We start from the raw sequence: 23,384 nt of genomic DNA, 5'->3' as shown, positions 1-23,384 counted from the left end.
GCAGAGGGCTCATAGATATCCTATGTTGAGAAAGAAGAACCATGGTGGGCAGGAAAAAGCATTACCAAGGGCTATGCTGGTTTTTTTAGGGAACTTCTTAGCAAGACAGGAAATAATCGACAAGGCTAGGCCTGATGCTAGAAAGACGGCCGATGGGAATACCTTCTCTGCTAGGCCTGATTTCTGCCATGTCACGGTGGAAAGACGGTGGAAATTAAGGCAGTTGATAACTCCCTTCCAAAAACAAGGGGCGGAAGCCTATCTGTTATATCCGGCAAGGTTGAAAGTAATAAGGAAGGGGTACACAAGGATGTTCACATCAGAGATAAAAGCGGGGGAATATCTTGAAGAGATCTCGGAGTCAGGTAGGAGAAGAAAAGAGAACAGATCTAGAACTCCGTCAAAATCTCCAACAGCCAGTCCACCAAAAACTCCGTAAAAATCTCCAAAACTATGACAAACTAATGGTAATCAAGAGAGCAAAATATGTAAAGTATACAAAGTACAGTCAATAGATGTGGGTTCAGGGTGGGGGAGAGTAGCGACTCTGCAGACTACAGGGGCCACACATAGGTCTGCTAGACCTATTTGCCTGTGGTAAGGGGGGGGGGGATCCAGAGGGGAGGGCGACAGTGGGAGGGGAAGGGGGGGGGGTAAGGCACTCAGGTGATGGGCACAATCACAAGCTAAAGCACAACACAGGTAATAAAGGAAAGAAAGAATTGATGAATGACGTGTTTATTAGTTTTTTATTAAAATTTAAAAAGGAAATAAAGAAGCAATTGGATAGGGGGAATGCGAGAGGGGAAGGAAAAAAACCAGATTTCGAATGACTTGTAAGATAGTTTCAGTAAATATATGTGGGCTAAATGATTTAAATAAAAGGCTTAAGACTACTGCCTACCTCAAAACACTAAACCCGGACTTAGTATGTCTTCAAGAGACACATATTGAGGATTCTAAGGCTTACCTACTAGAGCAGTTAGGTTTCAACGTACTAGCAAAAACTAATCAGAATACTAAGACAAGGGGGGTGGCTATCTTAGGTAAGAGATACGATACGCAGGTTAAAAGAAAGAAGGTAGATCAAGGGGGTAGATGGGTTATAGCTGAATTGGTATTTAGAGGGGAGATTCTCACAGTTGTCTCGGTTTACGGATCTACAGGCGATGACCCCGAGATCTTTCAATATCTGGACACAGAATTAGCACAGTGGCCAGAACCAATAATAGTATGCGGGGATCTGAATCTACATGATGCAGACAGTAGTTTCTTAGACTATGGTAGGATTTATTCAGGCAGGAAAAAGAGGACTTACAGAGCCCTAGCAGAGATGGTAAGGAACAATTCACTAAATGATCCTTGGTTAAAATGCCATCCTAATATAGATGGAAGTACTTACTTTTCAGCCCCCCACCAAATATTGGTTAGGCTAGACTACTTTTTAATTTCAAGAAGTCTGATGGATAGTGTAAAGGTAGACAGGGAACCGAGGATCATCTCGGATCACAGCCCATTAGTTTTAACGGTGGTAATGGGACAAAGGAGAAACAAGGCAATAAGTCAGTGGACATTTGATAGGACACTACTACAGGACCAGGGCTATAAGGATAGAATGAACATCTGGATAAAGGAATATTGGGAGATAAATAAGGGTACAGCACCATCAGGGATAGTGTGGGACGCTTTCAAAGCCGGGGTAAGGGGGGAAACCCTGAGTTTTGTCATCAAGATGCAGAGAGAATCAAAAGCAAAAACCGAAGGAAATATTAAATTATTGAGGGAAGCAGAAGATACACTCATCGCAGCCATATCTTCTCACTCTCCGATAGACCAAATTCTATTGAAAATAGTAGCTCTTAAAGCGGAAGCCCTGGATGAGATGGCGAAAAAGACAGTGGAGAAATATATGGCAAACAAAGAAAAGGCCTATGAACTTAACGAACGGGTAGGACATATACTAGCTGTGCGAGCTAGGCAAAGAGAGGGAATGGCTGATATTAAAGAAGTTAAGAATAAACAGGGGGATATTGTGAAGGAAGTCGAGCAAGTTAGAGAGGTCTTTAAACAGTTTTACGAGGAACTCTATGCACAGGATGGCCAGGAGGATGAGGAAGATATAAGAGCTTATCTCAGTGAAATAGACCCTTCGGAACTATGTGAGCAAGATAAAAATAGCCTGGAAGAGACTATACAGGGTAACGAATTGGTGGAAGCCTTGGGGGATCTACCAGCTGGTAAAGCAGCTGGCCCGGATCAGTTGCCAGTAGAATTTTATAGAACCTTCAAACCAGTACTGTTAGAAGAAATGCTTAATGTGATGTTATTAGCACAAAAGGGTGAAGCTGTACCAGATTCATGGGGAGGTGCAGATATTATTGTAATTCCTAAAAGGGGTAAACCCACAGACCTCCCGGGCTCGTATCGCCCCATCACGCTAATGAACGCGGATGTCAAGGTGTTCTCTAAAATCCTGGCAAAAAGGCTAGCAAGGGTAATCGAAACGTTGGTAGCTCCCACACAGCATGGGTTCATTCCAGGAAAGGGAACGACACAACACACTAGGCAAGTGATTACGGTATTCGATGCAGCAAATACGTTAAAAGTCTCTACAGCTGCTCTGTTTTTAGACGCTGAAAAAGCATTCGACAGGGTTTCCTGGAGATACTTATGGGAGGTACTGAGATGGAATGGAATAGGGGCAGGATTTGTAAAGGCCTTGCAGACTCTCTATATTAATCCATCTGCCAAAATAAGGGTCAACAGAGGACAATCAACTGAAGTCAAAATCTTTAGAGGGACAAGACAGGGGTGTCCATCTTCCCCCCTGCTGTTTGCTCTATATTTAGATCCTTATATTCGGAGACTGGAAAATGATCGACAAATCCCGCCATTAGTTATTAACGGATGCAGATTTAAAACGTTAGCGTACGCCGACGATGTGGCTATTTTGACTGCACAACCTATAGTAGCTATTAGAGCAATCGAAGCTGAAGCGGGGCGATTTGGTCAATTTTCAGGGTATAGCCTGAACAGCACTAAAACCCAAATTGTTAAAAACCAGTGGGCAATTTGTAATGACGACAGAGTGGTAGAAGCTGCAACCTATCTAGGGGTGAGAATTACAGCAGAGATTGATAACATTGTTAAAAGCAATCTTGATCCCTTGTTGACCAGCGTAAAAAGAGACTTGGAAAGAATGAACAATTTACATCTATCATTGGTGGGATGCACAAACATTATCAAAATGATGATCTTTCCTAAGTTCTTATATTTCTTTAGGGCCATACCACTGTTATTTGAATACAGTTGGTTCAAGAATATAGAAGGCATATGTAATAGATTTATTTGGGCCCACGGCAAAACTCGGAGAGCGTACAGATATATGACATTACCTAGGGAAAGAGGGGGGTGGGGTGCACCTGATTTTCATCTATACTATGTGGTTACTGTATTGCAATATATACAAGGGTTAATTGGGGGGAAGGTTGATGATGTAAGAATACAAGATCTGTCTACAAAGATTTATACTGTCGTATTAGGGCCAAATGCACAGAATTGTTTTTTAAAATGTACAGAATACAGCTACTTCAAGAGAACGAGGTTTAAAACTGTTAAGGCTGCAGTTACGATATGGAATGCTTTCTTAAAAAAAGTTAAAATGGGCAGATATAATAGATATGTTCTACTGCTGAATAATAGTTCGCTCCCGGGGGAGATTTTTGCTGATCAAACTATGATAGATTGGGCAGCGAGTGGTATTACGCAAATTGGGGACTTATTTGATCAAGAACGCTTTAAGCAATTTGCAGACCTGAGAGAGGTATATGGTATAGGAAACAGGGGCTTCTTCAAGTATTTACAGATTAGAAGTTACTTAAAGAATAAATCTGGAGGGCCAGTAGGCTTTAATAAGGTTGAAATAATGGAGAAAATTAGGATGTCAAGGGATTGCACAATTAGGTCTCTGTACGCAGCTCTGCTGAAAGAAAAGCAGGATGATTTAGAGAAATATAGTACAAAGTGGGCAGAGAAAATAGGGGTTGACTGCAATCGCTTTATCGAATCTTTAAACTTAGGTCGCACGATCTTGAGTGCTGCCCCTTTGCAGTCTCAACATTACAAGACATTATACTTTCTTTACTATACACCTGAGAAGATAGCAAAATGGGGAGGGAATACAGGTATAAATTGCCCTCGATGTAACGAGTTGGAAGCTGATAGCATTCATATCTTTGCAACATGCCCACAGCTATTCTCATTGATCAAGGAGATAGAGGGATTCTTAGAAAGATCTTTGGGGATTATAATTCGCCTCACACCATGTTGGATTATGTTAGGGGTAGCTGAACAGAACCAAGAAGAATTCGTAGATTTTCTCTTTGTAGTAATGGCAGTATATAGGCTGACAATAGCCCGGGCTTGGCTAGATAAAAATCCCCCTAAATTTCAAGACTGGTTGGCAGCCACGTTGTATGCCTTTAAGGTTGAGGAAAATGTCTATGCTCAGAAAGGAAGAAGAGGAAGAGAGTTGGGGAGGAGAATATGGGAGCCTATAAGCAAATGGAAAGAGAAGCAAAAGTAAAACATTTGAAGGATATGTGTAATTACGGTTAGGAGTCTGATTGATATATGATTTATTTGTATTAAAGTTTAAGTAGATATGAAGGGCTAAGGGAAAATGTGGTAATAACCAATCTACTGCAAATTGTGTAAAAGCTATGGTGTATTATTAATGTGCCTTTGTACATAAAAGAAAAATAAAAAATTTAAAAAAGGAAAAAAAAAAAGAAGGGAGACACGGTTCTGTGGGGGACACTCCCGGGTGAAGCACCTCCATCAAGACATTAGTCCTGACTGTCACAGAGGGCAGATTGAGGTCATGGATCTCGGCCACCCTCCTCGCCATTACTGCGAAGGAGGCTCCCTCCTCAGTAGCTATGGTAGGGGGAAAAAGCATGCCAGTATCTGGAGAAGTGTCCCGTCTGCTGTCTTCCACCGAATCCTCACATCAATCCACATTAAGGTAAAAGGGTTGGAATTCTTCAGGCTCTAGCGACCCCTCCCAATCCTCCCTGAGTCCTCCGGCTCCGGACTGGGCTCAGAGAGTTTGGTATCTGGAGCTGTTGAGCTTGGCCATCGGTACTCCAATCAGGCTGCCTCTTCAGGAGGATCTTGTGTCACAGCAGTAGGCGAGGGTTCTCCACCCGAACATGTCAACACTCCGCCTCCTTGCGTGGAGATTGAACGGCAACAGTTGACAGCCTTCCACCTTCCGCTCGAAGTGTGCAATATTTATTCTTTGGCCAGGCTTCCCTCCATCAAAACGGTATACACCTGCAGTTGGGGCACGTTTGTGGCATTGTGTGCAGAAGAGCAGGTTGACCCTCTTTCTGCTCCTCTTTCTAAGGTTCTTCAATTTATTCTTTCACTTGCCCAGCATGGCTCTGCTCTGGACACCCTTGGGGGTAATCTTTCTGCTATTTCAGCCTTTCTACTGTTGCCTTACCAGCCATCCCTCTCCAAACCCCCTATTGTGCATAGGTTCATGAAAGGTCTATAACATATGTTTCCACCTTCTCCCTTTATCATACCTCAGTGAGGCCTTCATCTCGTCCTGAAGTTCCTGATGTGCGCTCACGTTAAGCCCTTGCTTAACTGTCGTCTCATGCTCCTTACCATCAAGACTGCCTTCCTAGTGGCAATAACATCTGCCAGGAAGGTCATTGAGCTTCATGCTTTGTCATCCAAGCCTCCATACCTGAACATCTACCCAGACAAGCTTGTTCTACGGAGTAGAGCTTCCTTTCTGCTGAAAGTCGTCACTCCCTTTCATTTAGGCCAGTCCATCACTTTGCTTACTTTTTACGCTCCGCCACATCCCTCTAAGGAAGAGGAGCAACTTTACCCACTGGACCCATAAAGTGCATAGTCATTCTACCTTAACTGGACGAGAAATTTCCTGGTGGGCGACCAACTCTTCGTGGAGTATGTCAGAGAGAAGGAAAATGCTGTGCAGAAATGGACCATCATCCAATGGATTGTGCTCTGTGTTAAAATCTGTTATGCACTGGCCAAGAAGCAACCCCCCGAGGGTTTGTGTGCTCATTCCACCAGAGCCAAGGCTGCAACCTCAGCGTTAGCACGCGGAGCCCTGGTCCTGGACATCAGTCAGGCAGTAACGTGGACTTTGCTGCACACTTTCACAAAACACTACTTCCTGGACAGTCCGGTCGGTTGGGATGGGCAATTTGCCCTTTTAGTGCACGACTTTCTGGTATGAAATTATTTCGTAGACCCACCTCCGGGAGGTATTCATTGGGTATCTATTCTTAGGTAAGGAATCTGCAGCCAGAAGTCTCTATCAGATGGACAAGTTACTTAGCCGGTAACACCTTATCTTGTAGAGACTCTGTCTGGCTGCAGACAGTGACGGCTTCTGGCATTCATTAGTGGTTGGGTGAGGGGAGGGAATACAAACAAAATGGAACATAAAATAAATAAAACTGCACTTACCTGCTGCTCTTACGGGCGCCGGCTTGCTCATCTCTGACGATCGCCAACTCCAGCTGCACACTGCGCAGGCTTCCTGTTGCTAATACCAGCGCTTCTTCATGCTGGGAATAATATTGAGATTGGTCTGAGTGGCATAGTTTGCTGCGCAGACAATAACTGGGAGTCTGTGGTGATTCTCCATCCCGGCTGTGCAACACAGCCGGTTTGGAGAAACCGAAGTACGCATGGCGGTTTGGCCAGTCAAACCATCTTGCACACTTAACAGGGCCCACCACCACTCCCCCTGCCATTCCTGTCACAGGGGATTACCTGGCTCCGCCCTGCTGAAGACTCACGTGGGTGCTGATCAGGCAGGCAAAAATTAAAATTCTTTTATTATCATTGTTTTTCATTGTTAGCAGGGGGTGGCGCTCACCCGCCATTACGGAGGAGCCGCGCAGCAGATTCCTTACCGACCAACCATCCTCCCTGCTCTACAAACATATTTCTAGGGACAGGGCTTTCCCCTTTCAGGGCCCTAGTTTTCCACACCAGAAGTCCCTGTTCTTCATGGCTCTGTGCTCCTGGCGTGGAAAGTCGCGAAAAGTAACTGACACCATGGTACTGGGGTGGCACCTATATAGGCAGCGCACATGTCACAACCGGCACAGCAGATGACGTCACATGGAATCAATTGAATCTACCAAGGGTCTTGCTTATGAAAACATTTCCGGATCCAGTCTGATGCCTGGAAATAATTCTAAGGTAAGGAATCTGCGGCTAGATAGTCTCTTATCAGAAAAGGTATTTACGAAGGTAAGTAGCTTGTTATTCAGGCACACTTCGCCAGTGTTTTAATGTTGCCACTTCCGGTAAGAGAGTCCATGCACCAATCAGGAAGCAAGCCAGTCGGGCTCTCTCAAATCTGTCTGCCCCTCATCTCCGGAGTCAATTGCCTCTGCCTGCCCCAGTAGAAAACAGCTCCTACAGGGTTGCCTCTCTCGCTCCCTGTTCTTTCTTCTCAGGCACATAAAAAGGTATTGTCACAACTACTGATTCACAAACTGCATCTTACTGCCACCACGCGCTGCATGCTATTTATTTATTTATGTGCTTGTATAGCGCAGGAAGTCAACCCCCGAAAGGGTATCTCCGCGCTTACGCATTACGAAAAGAGCCAGGATCAAGTTCTAGACAGTGAAAAAGAGGGGGAAAGAAACCTAACAGGCGACAAAAAAGTTTTCAGTGATTTCTTGAAGGATTGAAAATTAACAGTGTTTTTCAGAGCAGATGGCAGTGAGTTCCAAAGGATGGGACCTTTGTAGGACAGGGCTCGCCCTCCCTGCCCAGCTTTTTTTATCCTAGGAACCTGAAGTTGTTGCTGACTGCTGGAACGAAGGGTACGACTGGGTTTGTAGGGTTTGAATATGTTTTTTAGGTATTTGGGTCCATTGCCAAACAGACATCTGTGAATAGTGCAGCAGATTTTAAATTTTACACGCTGTCTGATTGGCAGCCAGTGGAGTTTAGTAAGAAGGGGGAGTGAGGCAGACTTTGGCTGGGCGTTGAGAACTAATCTCGCAGCAGTGTTCTGGACTACCTGTAGTCTCTGTAGTTGTTCTTCATTTGCTGAGACCAACAGGCCATTACAGTAGGGAGGACTCGACGTAGCAGTCCAATAGCCTGGAAGCAGGATCCTGCTACTTGATTTGTGCGCTCTTTAAACAAAAGTGATTTGTTTAATAGCACACCGAGATTTTTGACAATCTGCTTGGGGCTTGGTATTGGTCCTAAATCCGGGGGCCACCAATCCGGAGACCACAAAAGTGTGGCCTCCCCAAACAGCATCACCTCAGTCTTGCTTACATTGCACTGGAGGCGATTAGTGGACATCCAGTGGGATATTGCCCTCATTCCGTCCGCAAAGGATTTTTGTATTGCAGGCGTTAGGGTTTTAAAGGGGAATAAAAGCTGGGTGTCAGCGTACGACACAGGGGTGAACCCATGAGATCTTACAGCATCCGCCAAGGGGGCCACATACACATTGAAATGTGTGGGGCTTAGGCATGAGCCCTGTGGCACTCCCTTGGTGAGCTCCCTTGAGATGGAATGGTGGGAGCCCAGTCTTACCTCTTGTTGACGATCCAAGAGAAAGCTTTCCAACCTATACCAGTGATAGGAGCGGTAGTCCACTGTCAAATAAGCATGGGCCAACTCTATGTACCCCTTCAGCTCCAGTTCCTCTTCATTTCAAGGGACTGGCCTAGGCCTTTGCATACTCACTACATTCGTGTCTTACTGGGCCAAAATCAAATACCAGGATACAAGATACTCGTAGTTAGGCACTCCAGGCAGGGGAACAAAACTATACACAAAGGGTGTATTTCCATCCCAACAAACCCCAAATATTTTAAAACCACCATCTTTTCTCATTCTGGTGTCTTTGATTGCCTTATAGGAAGGGAGAGATGGTTGCTCCTTTAGAAATTCTTAAAATGTCAGGCCCAACTAGAACTTACTTTTTATTTAATTGGGTGAGTAAAATTATTCATTAGTTTCCTTCCCAAATTCCTCAACAAAAGTTATTAGGATCAGAAGAATTTGTATTAAGTCTGATTTCCTAAATCTGTGAAGAAACGCCCTCACCCAGAATGATGCCAACTGCCAGTATGTAGTATGTTTGCAAGTATCTCAATCGCACACTGTTCTGCTGCAAATTATGCCAAACAGGCGTATCTATCGAGCATTAGGCACGAGTGAATAACTTGTAATATGTCAATTTTTTCTGCAAAAGGTAACATCGTGGATACGTAAAGCTTTTCTGCTGTTTGGACTATTTTCTATGAACTTTGGTGCTGCAGAATTCATTTTGCAATCCTAACTCATTTGTGTCCTTCAGGTTCCTGTATTTTGCACAAAAACCGGAGTAAAACATCTGCATCACAAAGCACAAGAGTTTGACATTGGTGTTTATTTTGAAGCAAATGGCCATGGCACAGTAAGTACAACTATGTCAATATTTTTGTACATCATTGTGGTCTTGGTTTCTCCGCATCACACTAGTGCAAGATTTGCAAAGCCATTAGGTCGCGGATCTGAAAACCTAGCTATTGGATTTACTCTTTTTTGTCAACGCATGCGTCAAGACACACGCTCTCAGATTGCTGATAATTTTAAATGGGTTATGTCGTTAAAGAAAGCCCATAACAAGATGGCCACCTCTCTGCGTGCGACCGTTGTGATGCGTGATAGCCACTTTTCATTTTCTCTGCTCTAACATGGAGGACGGGTATATGCTAACAGTAAATTAAACCATGAAAAAAAATGAGTGAAAATCAAGTGCACCCATTTCTAAATAAAAACGATACAGGCAGCCTGGCAGCAGCACTTTGCATAAATAAATACATGCAATTTAAAAATATTTGCTTGGTAAACTTTGGGGTCTTTGGCAGGGGTAGTGTAAAGAGAGCACGCAGAGGGAAGGCAAAGGGAAAAGCAGGGTGGGGCAAGGAAACATAGACACTCCCACAGGGTGATGTATACAAAATAAAGCAAGCTCTGGCAAAGTCAATGTGTCTCGGTTTAATGTACTAATGTATACTTAGTACAGCTCAAGAACTTACAAACAGAGGTATGCAAAATACTGCAAATAAAATCCTGGAGACCACTGAAACTTGAAGTAAGGTATTGAGTGAGAACAAAAAAAAGGTTTTTAATAATTAATCGGGATCTCCCATTACAGCATTATGCAAACAAAACCATGTGTAATATACTGACCTTCCATCTGTGTTCAGGTCCCCTCCTGTTTAGCTGATAAGTAGGAATTTATATGATGGATTAATGCTGGATCAGGTGTTTGAATAAGATCAGGTTAAGAATGTAGGTATGAAACACAGATCACTATCAGCTAGATTCATGAAGCATTTTTGCGGGCGCAAATGGTGCGAATCGCAGAATTCGGCCGTTTGCACCCGCAAAAATGGCATTTGAAATTCATCATTGGGTCATGTACTCGCAATTTGAGAAATCACACAAAATTGCAACTTCTTAATTGCGATCGCATTTAAGGAATCTCAATTTGAGATTCCTTAAATGCTATTCATGACCCAATACAAAATTGTGAATTCGCAATTTTTTCCCGCTATTTACCGCGAAGTCAGACTTCGTGGTAAATAGCGAAAACTGAGAAAAATGCACTTTTGTGCATTTTTCTCAGTTGTATGTTACACACACACATGTCCTTTGGACATGTGTGTGCGCAACATGAGTCTAATTTACATTTCAGGGGTGCTACAGGGTGTCCTGTGGACACCCCTAGCACCCTTGAAATCGCATCCTTATTTGCGATTAGCAAATTGCTAATCGCAAATAAGGAATAGCTCCCCCCCATTCATTCCTATGGGCCTTTAGGCCCATAGGATTGAATGGGGAGTTATTCCTTATTTGCGATTAGCAATTTGCTAATCGCAAATAAGGAATGTGTAGGAATCGCAATTTATTTTGCGATTCCTACATGAATCCCGTTTTGCGAGTCTGTAATAGCGATTCCTTATTATTCGCTATTACAGACTCGCAAAACATGCCGATGATGAATCGGGCTGTTAATTCCATCCACAGTCACCAATGTAGCCATTAAAGAATTAACAAAGGTTTAGAGTTTTTAGCTGGCGTCCTCAAGAAAGCAAACCTACTCACTTATTAAACCATTGGCTGGTCACAAGTGCAGGACCAATATTGCCAAAAAGGTAGTTAGTCTCAAAGTTACAACCTCTAAGCCACCACCTTGGGGACACAAACACTTCACGTTCAACGTCCGGCCACGATTGTGCAAGCAGAGGGGTTTTGGGTGACCGTTTAGTGAAGGCTGCCTAAAATACACTCCTTAAAGTAACCAGCAAGAAACTGAGACTGACACTTACAGAGGTTGATGTGTATCTGTTGGTAGTGGCTACACTTCTTACAGCAGTGTTTTCCAGAGGACCTGTGGTAGACTGGGCTGATAAATTCATGTACAGTAAGAAACCCATGTCCAAAGCCTGTACACACATAAAATGTACCTCTACATACAATTGAGAAACTATGAAGCACTGTAAACCCCATAGGTAGGAACTGTTGAGGTGGAGGGGGACTGGCTTGGTGCTTATTGACTGCTAAGGCTTCCCATCACTTGAGCCATATACCTGCACACAGCACAAGAACAGCCAGTTCATTACCCGCGGACCTCCTGGGATGTTTCCTTTTTAGGTCTGGGCTAAGACATCACTTTAGCGGTCTCCCGGAAGCGCTTGTATTTAATTCATAATATTATGTAAGCAGTGAGGAGCTGTGAGACAGCTTTCTTCAGACATTGGTCTGCCATGGTGTCAATTAAATGTAGGTTCAGCCCATGGACGATTTACAGTCATTGAACCAATGACTCAACCCCCTTCAGCCCTTGCTCTCTTTGCAGTGTCAATCACTTGGTGGATTAGGCCACAAGACAGGGATTCGTTGACTGGAATGTTGGACATTTTGAGTGATAGCATTATTCCCTATTCCCTGTGCATGGAAAAGACAAAGCAGTCCCACCACCTCCTGTGGCTGCTCCTCATAGTTTTCCTACCTGCACATTCACTGTTATTGGAGATTAGGTTTACAGCAGTGTTAGTACTGTGGCCCTGCCTGCTGCAAGTACTGTGTTTTGGTCACCATGACCTTCAGTTGCACTGCTCTTACCGAAGGTGTGTCCCTGCCGGATAGACTCAACCCGTCTTACTACTATCACCTTTTGCTCACTTTCCCATTAAAGAACTGTACTCTGCCTGTTGCCTGCCACTCATGCTCCTGCGAGTAGTAGGGGGTGCTACTTAAAGATTGACTTGACAATCTGCAACCATAGCAATGGGATGGCCTTCAGCTGCTTTCCATGATCTCAGGCTGGGGTAGCATCTTTACCACTCTTCAGGAGCACCATCTGGCCTGTGCCGCGCAGGCAGTTTACATCCTTCTCCCGGTCTCGGCTTCCTTCTGTATGTCATTCATTAGTTATGTGCCTGTGTGTTCACACCGAAGCAAACCTTCTAGTTTCTCATTCCTATTAAACACTGACTGGTCTGTAGTGAAACATTGTCACTAAAGACCAGAGATCAAAAGATAAAGTGGCACTTGTAATAAAGTTCACTTAATGGATTGATGTGCTTCCAATCATAATAAGGTGGGACACCACAGGGCAGACTCTGCTGCTCTTTCTTAACACCTTGGCTGCTAGGTGTTTTCCCCTCCTGTGCTGGAAACTGCACTTTGGCTTTATTCATGACGAGCTCAGCTCGTCATCAGCACAGCTCAACTGTGCATCATGACGAGCTGAGCTCGTCATGAGCATCGAAAGGGTTAACCTGCCGCCCTACCTGTGGGCATAAGAGATCCCGCACCCCCATTCCCCCAAAGAGGAGTAGCTCCGCTGAATGTTTCAGCAGCTGCTGCTTCAGAGCGTTGCTGAGTCTCTTGCTAGCTGGGAGTGGACAGAGGTGGTGAGCACAATTGCACTGTTTTAATACTTTTAAAGCCAACGAAAGGGGCACCTGTGTTCCTAGAAGCAATCCCATGCAGACAGTTGAATGTGCATTAGTTCATCTTGGGCCTTGGTGAATGTTGCTTACATGACACACCATAGGGAAGTTCTCTGCATGATAAGACTGCAGAATTGCCTGCCTTACAGTTAAGCAAAACCGAAGGGGATGATGGACGGAGTGTTGAACATTGCAAGCACTCTCCCCCAGGCAACTGATCTGGGTTTAATCCATCATCATTCTTTAGCTCACTCCACCACCCCAGTTCAGACATGCCCTACAGTTAAAGCTCCTTATTTTATTGCAGCCATCTGTATTTCTTTGCTGCAATTTATGAGGATTTAATATAGCACCATTTAAACACAGCATTGGCCGATCAAGAGAACCTTTATTTGCATAGGACTTTTCACTGCAGATAAAGCGCTCTCTTCCTATACTGCTGAGAAAAGCAGACCTATTTACTTTAACTACTTGTTGTGGTTACTTAGCATGTATATAGCACAGTCCGTCATTATATATGGCATAACAGTGCTTTTGGTAGTCCCAGAGGAAACAGGAACTGGCAAAGCCAATAGGTCTGGCTATTCACATGGCTAGGGTACCTTAAGTCACTGCACGATATCCTTCTCGAGTCAGAAGCAACAGCTTGATGTATTTAACCAATCTGCAACCCTTCAGAATCATGCAGCTGCTCAAAATGTCTATCACAAAGCTGCAATAACCGAAGTTGTTGCAAAATGTCCCTCTTAATTCAGATGCAAATGCTTCAAACCGCCTCCATCACTCTGAGGGGTGTGGCTTCAGATTAAACATTTAAATATACACGTTTGATATTCTAATAAATTTTGTTCGTTTTTTACAGGATATGTAAATATTCCAAAGTGCCTTCAACCTTATCTCATATTAAAACCCACAGCCTTGACCCTTTGGGTCGTTTCGCGGTACTAGAGGCCACTTGGGAGGGTAGACTGTTAAATGTCATATCAGTCTACATTCCTCCAACCCTAGGCACAGCTGCTTTGCAGGCCCTACAATGCATTATGCTAGATCTCCCACAAGGACCCCTAATTATTGGGGGGGGATTTCAACATGACAATGAATGATGCCCAAGACCGGCACCCCCAGCGTCCGTCTCACCGGCCGGGCTCTGATCTATCTGATTTCGCACAGACAATGGGGCTTGGGGACCTATGGCGCTCATCTCACCCGACTACTTCTTATTACACACACTACTCCAATGCCCACAACAGCAACTCTCGCATAGATTATCTGTTCTCTCCCACCACCGATCTAGTTTTTTCGCCGCCATAAAGGGCTTCCCAGGGGAATCTTGGATCACTCCCCACTCACAGTGGAATTCACGCATCACCGCCAGAGATCCCGCGGCCCCATAATCATAACACCCTGGATCCTAAAAATCCCTGACATAAAAGACAGCTTACTAGAACACACAGAATACTACTTTGCGGAAAATGTCGGCTCTGTGAAATCGGCTATAACTCTATGGGAGGCCTACAAGGCGGTACTTAAGGGTAAGGCATTGTCTCTCAAAACTGGCTATATGCACAAGCAAAGTGAACACCTAATTCATGCGGAAACAGACCTGACCCACCTGGAATCACTCCACAACGCAAATCCCACGGACGAAACGGCGACTCATCTCCGTGCGAAACAACGGGAATATAAAGCGCTGGCCTCTGAGAAAGCGCAGGCCAAGCTCCTGAAGACTCTCCATCGTATCTACAAACTGGGGGACAGGGCGAGTAAACTACTGACATGGCTCGAAAAACGTGAGCAGGGATCCCGATGGATCCCAGAGTTGACCATACCAGACCAATCCACTGTCACAGACCCAGGTGAAATAGCAGAGGCCTTTGCCACCCACCTAGAGAGAGTCTACACGGCCAGGGCACACTACAGCGCCGAAGAGTCTAAACTACTCCTGACCGAGATGAGTCTTCCCACTCTCTCCGACTCAGATGTGCTGGAATTGGAGGCAGACCTCACAACAGAGGAGGTTGGCAATGCCTTGTTTGCCTTCAATCAGGTAAAGCTATAGGCCCCAACGGTGTCCCGATTGAGTTCCTGAAGGGTATGGCAGGTGAGATCCTCCCGCACCTTAAGGCAATGTTTGAGGAGAGCCGGGATGTTGGATGCCTGCCACTGGACCAACTGTTGGCTTCAATAGTGATCATTCGTAAACCTAATAAACCGACTAACAATTGCGGCTCCTACCGGCCAATCTCCTTTATAAACTCCGAGGCGAAGGTCCTGGCGAAGCTCCTTGCTACCAGGCTCATGACAGTCCTCACCGCCTTGGTCCATGAGGATCAGTCGGGCTTCTTGCCAGGCCGTAATACAGCGCTCAACCTCCGGCGGGTTCATAACGTAATGAGTAGAATACCACACCTTCAAGAAGACGCAGCTATCCTCTCCCTAGAAGCTACACTTGCCTTTGATTCTATAGAATGGTCATACCTTTTCGAGGTCCTACTCCGCTATGGTTTCGGCCCCAAATTCATCCAGTGGATCAGACTGTTCTACACTGATCTCTGGGGTCAAGTTTTTGTTAATGGACATACATCCAGGCGATTTCCCCTGCACAGACGTACGAGACAGGGGTGCCCTCTGTCCCCTTTGTTGTTCGCACTCACTCTTGAACCTCTGGCTCACTGGGTCAGGACTGACAACTCCATCCGCGGCCTCCGATGGAATGACGATACGATTGACAAGATCTCACTCTATGCGGACGACATCCTCGTCTACGTCTCCTCCCCAAATCCTCTCTTAATAGTCTGCTACACGTCATCACTAACTTTGGCAAATACTCTGGTTTTTCCATCAACTGGTCCAAATCAATACTATATGTACTGCACGGCCCACCACCTCCCCTCCCACGGGGCTACTCAATTGAAATCGCCCTAGATGGATTCAAATACCTCGGAATTTTTGTCACCCCACCCAAAAATATTTTACGACCGCAACTTAAAAGGCCCACTCCAAAGACTTCATGACGACATTTCACATTGGAGGTCACTCCCTCTCTGTCTCCCTGGCAGAGCAGCCCTCTTTAAAATGCTCGCACTCCCTCGATTCTTGTATGCCTTTTAATACGCTTGAAGGAGACCTCCGCCTCCTCCTATGGGATGGCGGTTCTCCCCGCATTGCTCTCCTTTCACTTACACAGGGGTGGTACAATGGAGGTATTGCCTTACCAAACATTCGGCTCTTCTATTGGGCTACCCAACTGACTGCCACTAACACATGGATCTATGGTTCACCCATGAACCCTGCTTTTCACCTAGAGAGATACCAGACGGGCCGCGGGGGCTATCTTGAGGCTCTGTACGGCAAACACTCTCGAGCCCGATATATAGGCCCGATGTCCCACACAATCAAAGTCTGGCACTGTGCGAACAAGCAACTCGGGTGGGCTAACACTCTCACATTATCCACCCCACTTTGGACCTCACATAAGCGTGGCTCTCCCCGTCACTATCAGGGCTTTGACAAGTGGGACACAATTGGCATCTCTACCTTAGGTGACATGCTTCACAAGGGCAAACTACTGACATTCGAAGAGCTCCAGAAGACACATGACTTAGCCCAATCTGAGGCTTTCCACTATCTCCAAATCAAACATGCCATACTCGCCAACGTCCCTGATCTTTCTTCTCTTCCACAATCATCGCCCTTCGAGGATAGACTCTTGTCAGAACCCCTCCAGGCCAATGCGATATCATACACCTACCGTAAATTATGTAATAACATGCCCAACACCTTCCAACTTTTACGAGACAAATGGCAGAACGACATCGGAGACTTAGATGAGGCAGAATGGCAGGCGGCGTTGATGTCCCCGCGCGAATCGGCTATTAACCACAGATTTCGGCTTATACAAATAAAGATATTGCACAGAACATACATGTCTGCTCCCCTACTGGCCAGGATTGGTAGACGCTCATCTGACCTCTGTCCCGTAACTGCGATCTGATTGGTACCTTCTACCATATTCTCTGGGAATGCCCGGTGATTCAAGACCTGTGGGAGCGAGCCGCTAGCAAAATGACTGATGCTCTAGGAAAGCCCGTCCTGACTCCCAAATGCGAACTCCTTAATATATGGGACCCCACAGACCTAACTGCACTGGAGCAACGGTGGGCGGCTCTGGGCTTCCTCTTGCTGACAACGGAAATAGCAATGCAATGGGGCTCACCATCTAAACCGCTTTTGATCAGGTGGGTTGCTGCTATGGATGTGTGTATGTTGTCTGAAAAAACGGTCTACAAGGTCAGGGGGTGTCCTGGTGTTTTGGGATAAGAAATGGGGGCACTGGAATATTTATAGAGGTGAACTGTGTACTTCCCCCTCAACTGACATGGCAATGGCTAGACCTGGTCCCCCTCGTAATCATGCTTGTGATACATTGCTGTAACGTACGTATTCTATGTCAAGTATGTACTTCGTGACTGTCTGCTCAATACTACAGCTGCTTTTGTTCAATAAAATATATTTTTTTTAAAACACAGCCTTGTGGTATGTTAGGAAGGCACAAAATGTTGATGTTAGTGAAGCAAATCACTAAATATATTTGCTGAAAGGTCCTTTTTTTAACCCTTTCGCTACTAGGCCTTTTCTCCCTATAAAATACAAAGCCCTATTTTGGATATTTGAGGGAGGTCGCACTTAGGCCTCCATTACTTTTTTTCCACATAAGGTATTCACACTTGATTTGCATCCTTTATTTCCAAGATCTCAAGGATTCCATAGGTACACAGGGTTTGTTGATTCCCTCGAAAGGGACTGAGAAAATAGCTAAAATACATGAAAATTGTGTGGGGGGGGCATAAAATCGGAAAAAGTGCTCCACAAAAAAGCGTTTGTTTTTTCCTAAAAATATCCTCAACCAAAGGTTTACATGCTAAAGCCATCTTTTTACCACAGTTGTGGCATTTTTCAACGAGGTAGCCCTTTTTTCCTACCTTTTTGTGCTTTCAACCTCCTTGCAGTTTTTGGTGGAGACTGAAGTGAAACCCATGGTTCATCCTGTAAAGCTTCAGATTTCTGAAAAGTAAACCACGTTCTCAGTTCAGCAATGGGTCATTCTTGTATATCCCTCAATGTTTTCCCAAATAAACTAACAGTTGAATTAAAAAACAAATTGAAAATTAGTAGTAAAAAAACGGCTATTTGTGACAGCATTTTCATTTCTAATTTCTTGTCACAATGGCCAATTTACAAAAGCAATATACCATTATTTATGCTGGACGCTTCTGGTTGCATGAATATATGGGGTTTGTAGGTTTTCCAAGAACCTGAGGTGCCCAGAGCCAGCAACTGAACTGCACCTTACAATGGTGTTTCATTGTGTACCTGGTAAAATATTAAGAGTGAAAAATGGATATCAAGAAAGCCTATGTATTTCTGAAATAGACACTAAATATGGAGTTTAGGAGCAGTGGTTATTTGTACATCTCTAAAATTGTGGGTACCTACAGTAGCATTTTTTCAAAATGTCTTCTTTCTTACACACTTGGAAGATAAATGCAGAGAAATACAATTGTTCTACTATTCTGTATTCCCACATGTGTCGCTATAAAAATGGTACTTCACTTGTGTGGGTAGGCCTAGTGCCTGCAACAAGAAAGGGCCCACACACAATATCGACACATCATATTTTTCCATTGAAAACCAGCCTTTTTTTAATGTGTGTAACAGTGGATTTTGGGCATTGGCTCCGTGGGCCCCTAGGAAAACCTAGCAAACCTGCACATTTTTCAAACTTGGCATCTACGGTAATCCAAGGTGGGATGTCTTGTGTAGCTCCCACTTCGTGTTCCTACTCAGAAACCTTAAAGTTTTATTTAAATCACTTGTTTCCTCACATTTCCATGAGGAAAACTTCTTAGGATCTGTGTGAAGCCCAGTGTTGTATCTAGACCCTTTCCGGCACGTGACTGTCCACGCAGCGGCCACCCCGTTAGCGGGGGCTGAGGAGGTGCTGGCAATTTCTGCGTCCGCCGTCCCGTAATGGCCGCAGGTAAGGCGGGGGAAGGCTACCGCCCACAAATCGCTTGCCGTCCAGGGCGGACCGTCCCACCCGCACCCAATTTCTAAACAACTGGTGGAGCCACAAATTTCCTACCGCCCAGCATTCACCCAGGGTCTTATGATTATAATGGTACCTCATTTGTGTGGGTAGGACTAGTGCCCACGAAAGGAAAAGACCCATAATGCAACATGGCCATATCCAATTTTGAAGAATTTGGGCCCTATTTCCGCTGGCACCTGGGAAAATCTAGCAAACCTGCACATTTTTTTAGAACTAGAAACCCAGTGGAATCCAGGGTGGGGTGGCTTACCCAGAAACCCTTGCATACCAAAAAACTTTGACTTGAAAAAACACATTTTCATCACATTTCTGTGATGAAGAGCTCTGAAATCTGCATGGAGCTACAAATTATCTACCACCTACTATTCCCCCAAGTCTCCCAATAAAAAGGATACCTCACTAGTGTGGGTCGGCCTAGTACCGGCAACAGGAAAGGCCCCAAAATATACTGTGGAGACATCAACATTTCCTGTCACAAAAATGATCGGATTTGACATTGGGAGATGGCAGCAGTTTTTTGGTTGGAGATCGATGGCCACCCAGAGAAATATACCAAACCCAGACATTTCTGAAAGCTAAACACGCAGGGGAGTCGAGGGTGGTGTGCCTCGCATGGGTCCCACAAAGGTTTCTTACCCACAATGCTGTGCAAACCTTCAGGGTTCCAAACACTGCATCTACCCCTGTTGGTGATTTCTCCAAATTGCTTTTAGGGGCATTTTGTATCACAGCCGTAAGGCCCAGCCACACAAGTGGGCTAATTTTATCGGTACAAGTGGCAGAAGGTAGGGTGGTATGCATTTTGTGGATCTCTGGGATTTCCATTAGTTAATGTCATAAAAGCATAGCATGATGCCTGAGTGAGCACCCCAAACCCTCTTATTCTTATTTTGGGAATAGTTGTCCTGGTGTCTAGTGGTCTTTCTGTATCCTGAAGAAGATTTTGGGTAAACACCCTCAATCCACTCGGGGAGTCAGGGGGGGCAGAAAGACTGATGCACCTATTCTGGAGTGGGCCAAAAAAAGCTGTGGGGGACGTTCATGCGGCATCATGCCATGCTCCCACCCCAGAATAGGTGCATCAGTCTTTCTGGCCCCCTGGGGCGGATTTAGGGTGTCCGCCCAAAATCTTCCACCTGGGACTGAAAGGCCAATAAGCATTAGGGTAAAAATATTCTCATAAATTAAACAGGCTGGGGCAGCTCATCCAAGCATTGTGCCTTGTCTGTAGTCCAGAATGTGAATAGCAGTATTTCTGACCCAAGGGGGCGGATTGTTGGTGAATACCCTCCAACCCCTTTTTTATATTGCACAGAAAAAAACACTGGCATTCAGTGGGCTTTCTGCCCTCCCAGCAGGGAAGATTGGAGTTAGACCTCATCTGCCCCCACTGCCATTGGGAGGCAGAAAGACTGTTGCAGTCATTTGACAGGTGGGGGCATCCTGATGCCTGGTAGGGCCACTCTACCCATATTTCCATAAAAAGCGAACCCTAGTATCTGGTGGGCTGTCTGCCCCCTCTTGCTGCAGATTAGAGGTAATTGCCTCTACTCTGTCTGAGGGAGGGGTTAAGAAGAGGTTTTCGGGGGTGGAAAGCATTAGCCCTTTGCCAGTGAGGCCGCTACCTCCTCCAGGTACACTCCCTAGTGGGCTTTCTGCATACATCGAGCTGCTGATTGAAGGAAAAAGCCTCTTATCTGCTCCCAGCAGGAGGCAAAAAGACTACTGGGAGTTATTTAGGGCTGTGCTAGCCCCAATGTCTAGGTGGGCCGCCCCCATCCATAAAGGCACCTATAAAAATCCCTTGTGTCTACTAGACTTCCCACTCCCACACCGGCCCCCCAGGGGCAGATTGGTGGTGACCATGTTCAATCTCGCCTGATTGGAGCAGAAATACGTTTGGTCCGGGGGGGGGGAGGGCTGTAGCCCAATGGGTGGAGGCTGCTCCCCTCCCCATCAAAATCCACTCTCTAGTGATCTAGTGGGCTTTCAGCCCCCTGCCAGGTTCAAAGAAACCACCTCCTATCTGCCTCCAGAAATATTACTGGGGTTTATTGGGGTGTGGGGGGGGGGGTGGGGAGCAAGACCCGATACCTGGGAGGGTCAGCCCCACCCATTGTGGGGGTGGCAGAAAGACATTTGGGCCTGGGGGAGGGAGGGAGCATTGGTCCTTTGCATGGAGCAGCTCCCCCCTTGAAAAACAGTACCTGGGGTTCTAGTAGGTGGATCGCTGCTTGGTGATTGCCCTCCTGCAGGGATCCTCAAGCAGGGTGCCACTAGTGAATGGTACCTTTGGAAAGGGGCGTTTCTCTCTTTTCCAGTGATACCTCTCCCATCAGAATCAATGCTGAGGGTGAGATATCCCCCCGAGCCCCAAAAAAAGTGAATGTGCTAATCATTTCAGGGGGGAAAAACAGCTTCTGTTGCTGGGAAAGCTCTTCCCTGGCTCCTGAGGCTGAATGCAAAAAAAGGAAATCCTTATGGTGGTCGTACCAGAGGGGTTTTCTGCCTCTAGTGCCAGGACGTGCTGGAGCTGCTCTCAGCAGCCGAACACTGCTCCAGCACGTCCATAGCACCCAAGAAGTTAAACGTCTCCATAATAATAAATGTTTGATTGTTACTATGTATTTTTCATCAACAGGGCTTTAAAAATTCACTCGCCTGTTTGCATGTGGGAGCCAGGTTTAATTACAGCAAGCTATTTTTAGGTCCTACTCACCCTATCTGGCAAGTAGTAAGGAAGACTGACTTTTGACCTCTGTCTCTGAAAGCAAAGCAAATGTGACAAGATAGCAAGATTTAAAGGCATCTTTATAGCTCACAAAGTTAATGAGCAATACAAATGCATTTAAATCTTGTGAACTTGTCACATTTGCTCACAGAGGTCAAGTGCACTACAGTTAGGTTGAGTAGATTTTTGCAATTAGTAGACCTGCAGGGCTAGCAACAATTCTTTAATTTCGAGCCCTGGTGAGGCGAGGAAGCGTGAACCTGCAGTACTTAATGTTGTTTGTCTCTAGCCAGGTGAAAAATCCTCAAAATTCTTTCACAAAGCTGCAGTACTTCAAGTAATTATGAGGTGTTCCACTTGAGTCCGATTCAACTGAAACTCCCAAAAACCTGCAGTACCTCAGTTTGTAACTAGAGGTCCCTCTCAAGTCAATTACACATGCTTCAAATGCCCTGCACCAAGCAGAGGATGGCTGTGACATATAATTTTCACTTTTTACCTTGTAAATGAAGCACCTTCAAGGAGCTAACCTTGGGTGTGTTGGAATATATATATATATATTCACTGAAAAAACCATAGGTTATAGACCATATATAGTTAGGAATTAGCATTTACAAAACCTTGAAAATTCACTGAAAAAACCATAGGTTATAGACCATATATAGTTAGGAATTCGCATTTACAAAACCTTATTTTACTCACACAAAACCATTGAAATTCCATATATAGTTAGTTGCACTAACTATATATCGCGCACCCGCAATCCACTGCTGATGATGTCACATATTACATCATTCATGACATGGTCAGTGACATCACTGATGACATCACTGATGACATCACTGATGACATCTCAAATGACATCACTGATGACATCACTGATGACATCTCATTTGACATTACTGATCACATCACTGATGATATCATTCATGTGATAATACGATGAACCTCTTCAGACTCTAATATAACCTTAGATACAATCAGTGTAAACAGACACTCACAGACTGTCACTCATCCATGGAGTTACTCACACACCTAGTCAGTCATGCAAAGAATCAATCACAACTCCATTTCCTCAACTATACAGTTATACAAACTTTACTTATTCAAACATATACTAACACATATTTACTCTCTTATACAATCCCTCATACAAGTTCACAATGATCCATACAGCCACTCACACATTCACTGGCTCTTATGCACAGTTATTTATATATGTCAACTCTCACATGTACTGTGTTTTACATATGTACTTACTTTGACATGTAGCACTGAGATATCCATTCACTCACCAATACACTCATGCACACAGTCAACCGCCCATACAGCTGTTTCCACATGCACTTTTGAAACCATACATCTAGTGAATCAACTGCTCACACATCTATGCACAGAGTCATACACCTCCCAGCCACCCACACACACACTCAGTCTCCCATACAAATACTTGGGCAACCAATCAATAACCCATATAGTTACTCATATAGCTACTTAT

The 23,384-nt window shown here is 45.0% G+C and overlaps 1 protein-coding gene across 2 annotated transcripts in view; it reads left to right on the top strand.

Annotated features, from left to right (window-relative positions):
* PGM3 (phosphoglucomutase 3) overlaps positions 1 to 23,384 on the top strand; it is a 230,705-nt gene that overhangs the window by 139,175 nt on the left and 68,146 nt on the right. For both annotated transcript variants that reach the window (XM_086926556.1, XM_086926555.1), the window contains one exon: positions 9,395 to 9,493. In XM_086926556.1, coding sequence (XP_086782682.1) covers positions 9,395 to 9,493 — 99 coding nt within the window. The remainder of the gene's footprint in view (positions 1 to 9,394; positions 9,494 to 23,384) is intronic.

This window comes from Lissotriton vulgaris, chromosome 6 (genome assembly GCF_964263255.1).
Source record: "Lissotriton vulgaris chromosome 6, aLisVul1.2, whole genome shotgun sequence".
Classification (NCBI taxonomy): Eukaryota; Metazoa; Chordata; class Amphibia; order Caudata; family Salamandridae; genus Lissotriton; species Lissotriton vulgaris.
The sequence above is the reverse complement of the archived record's forward strand: the minus strand, read 5'-3'. Positions and strand labels throughout refer to the sequence as shown.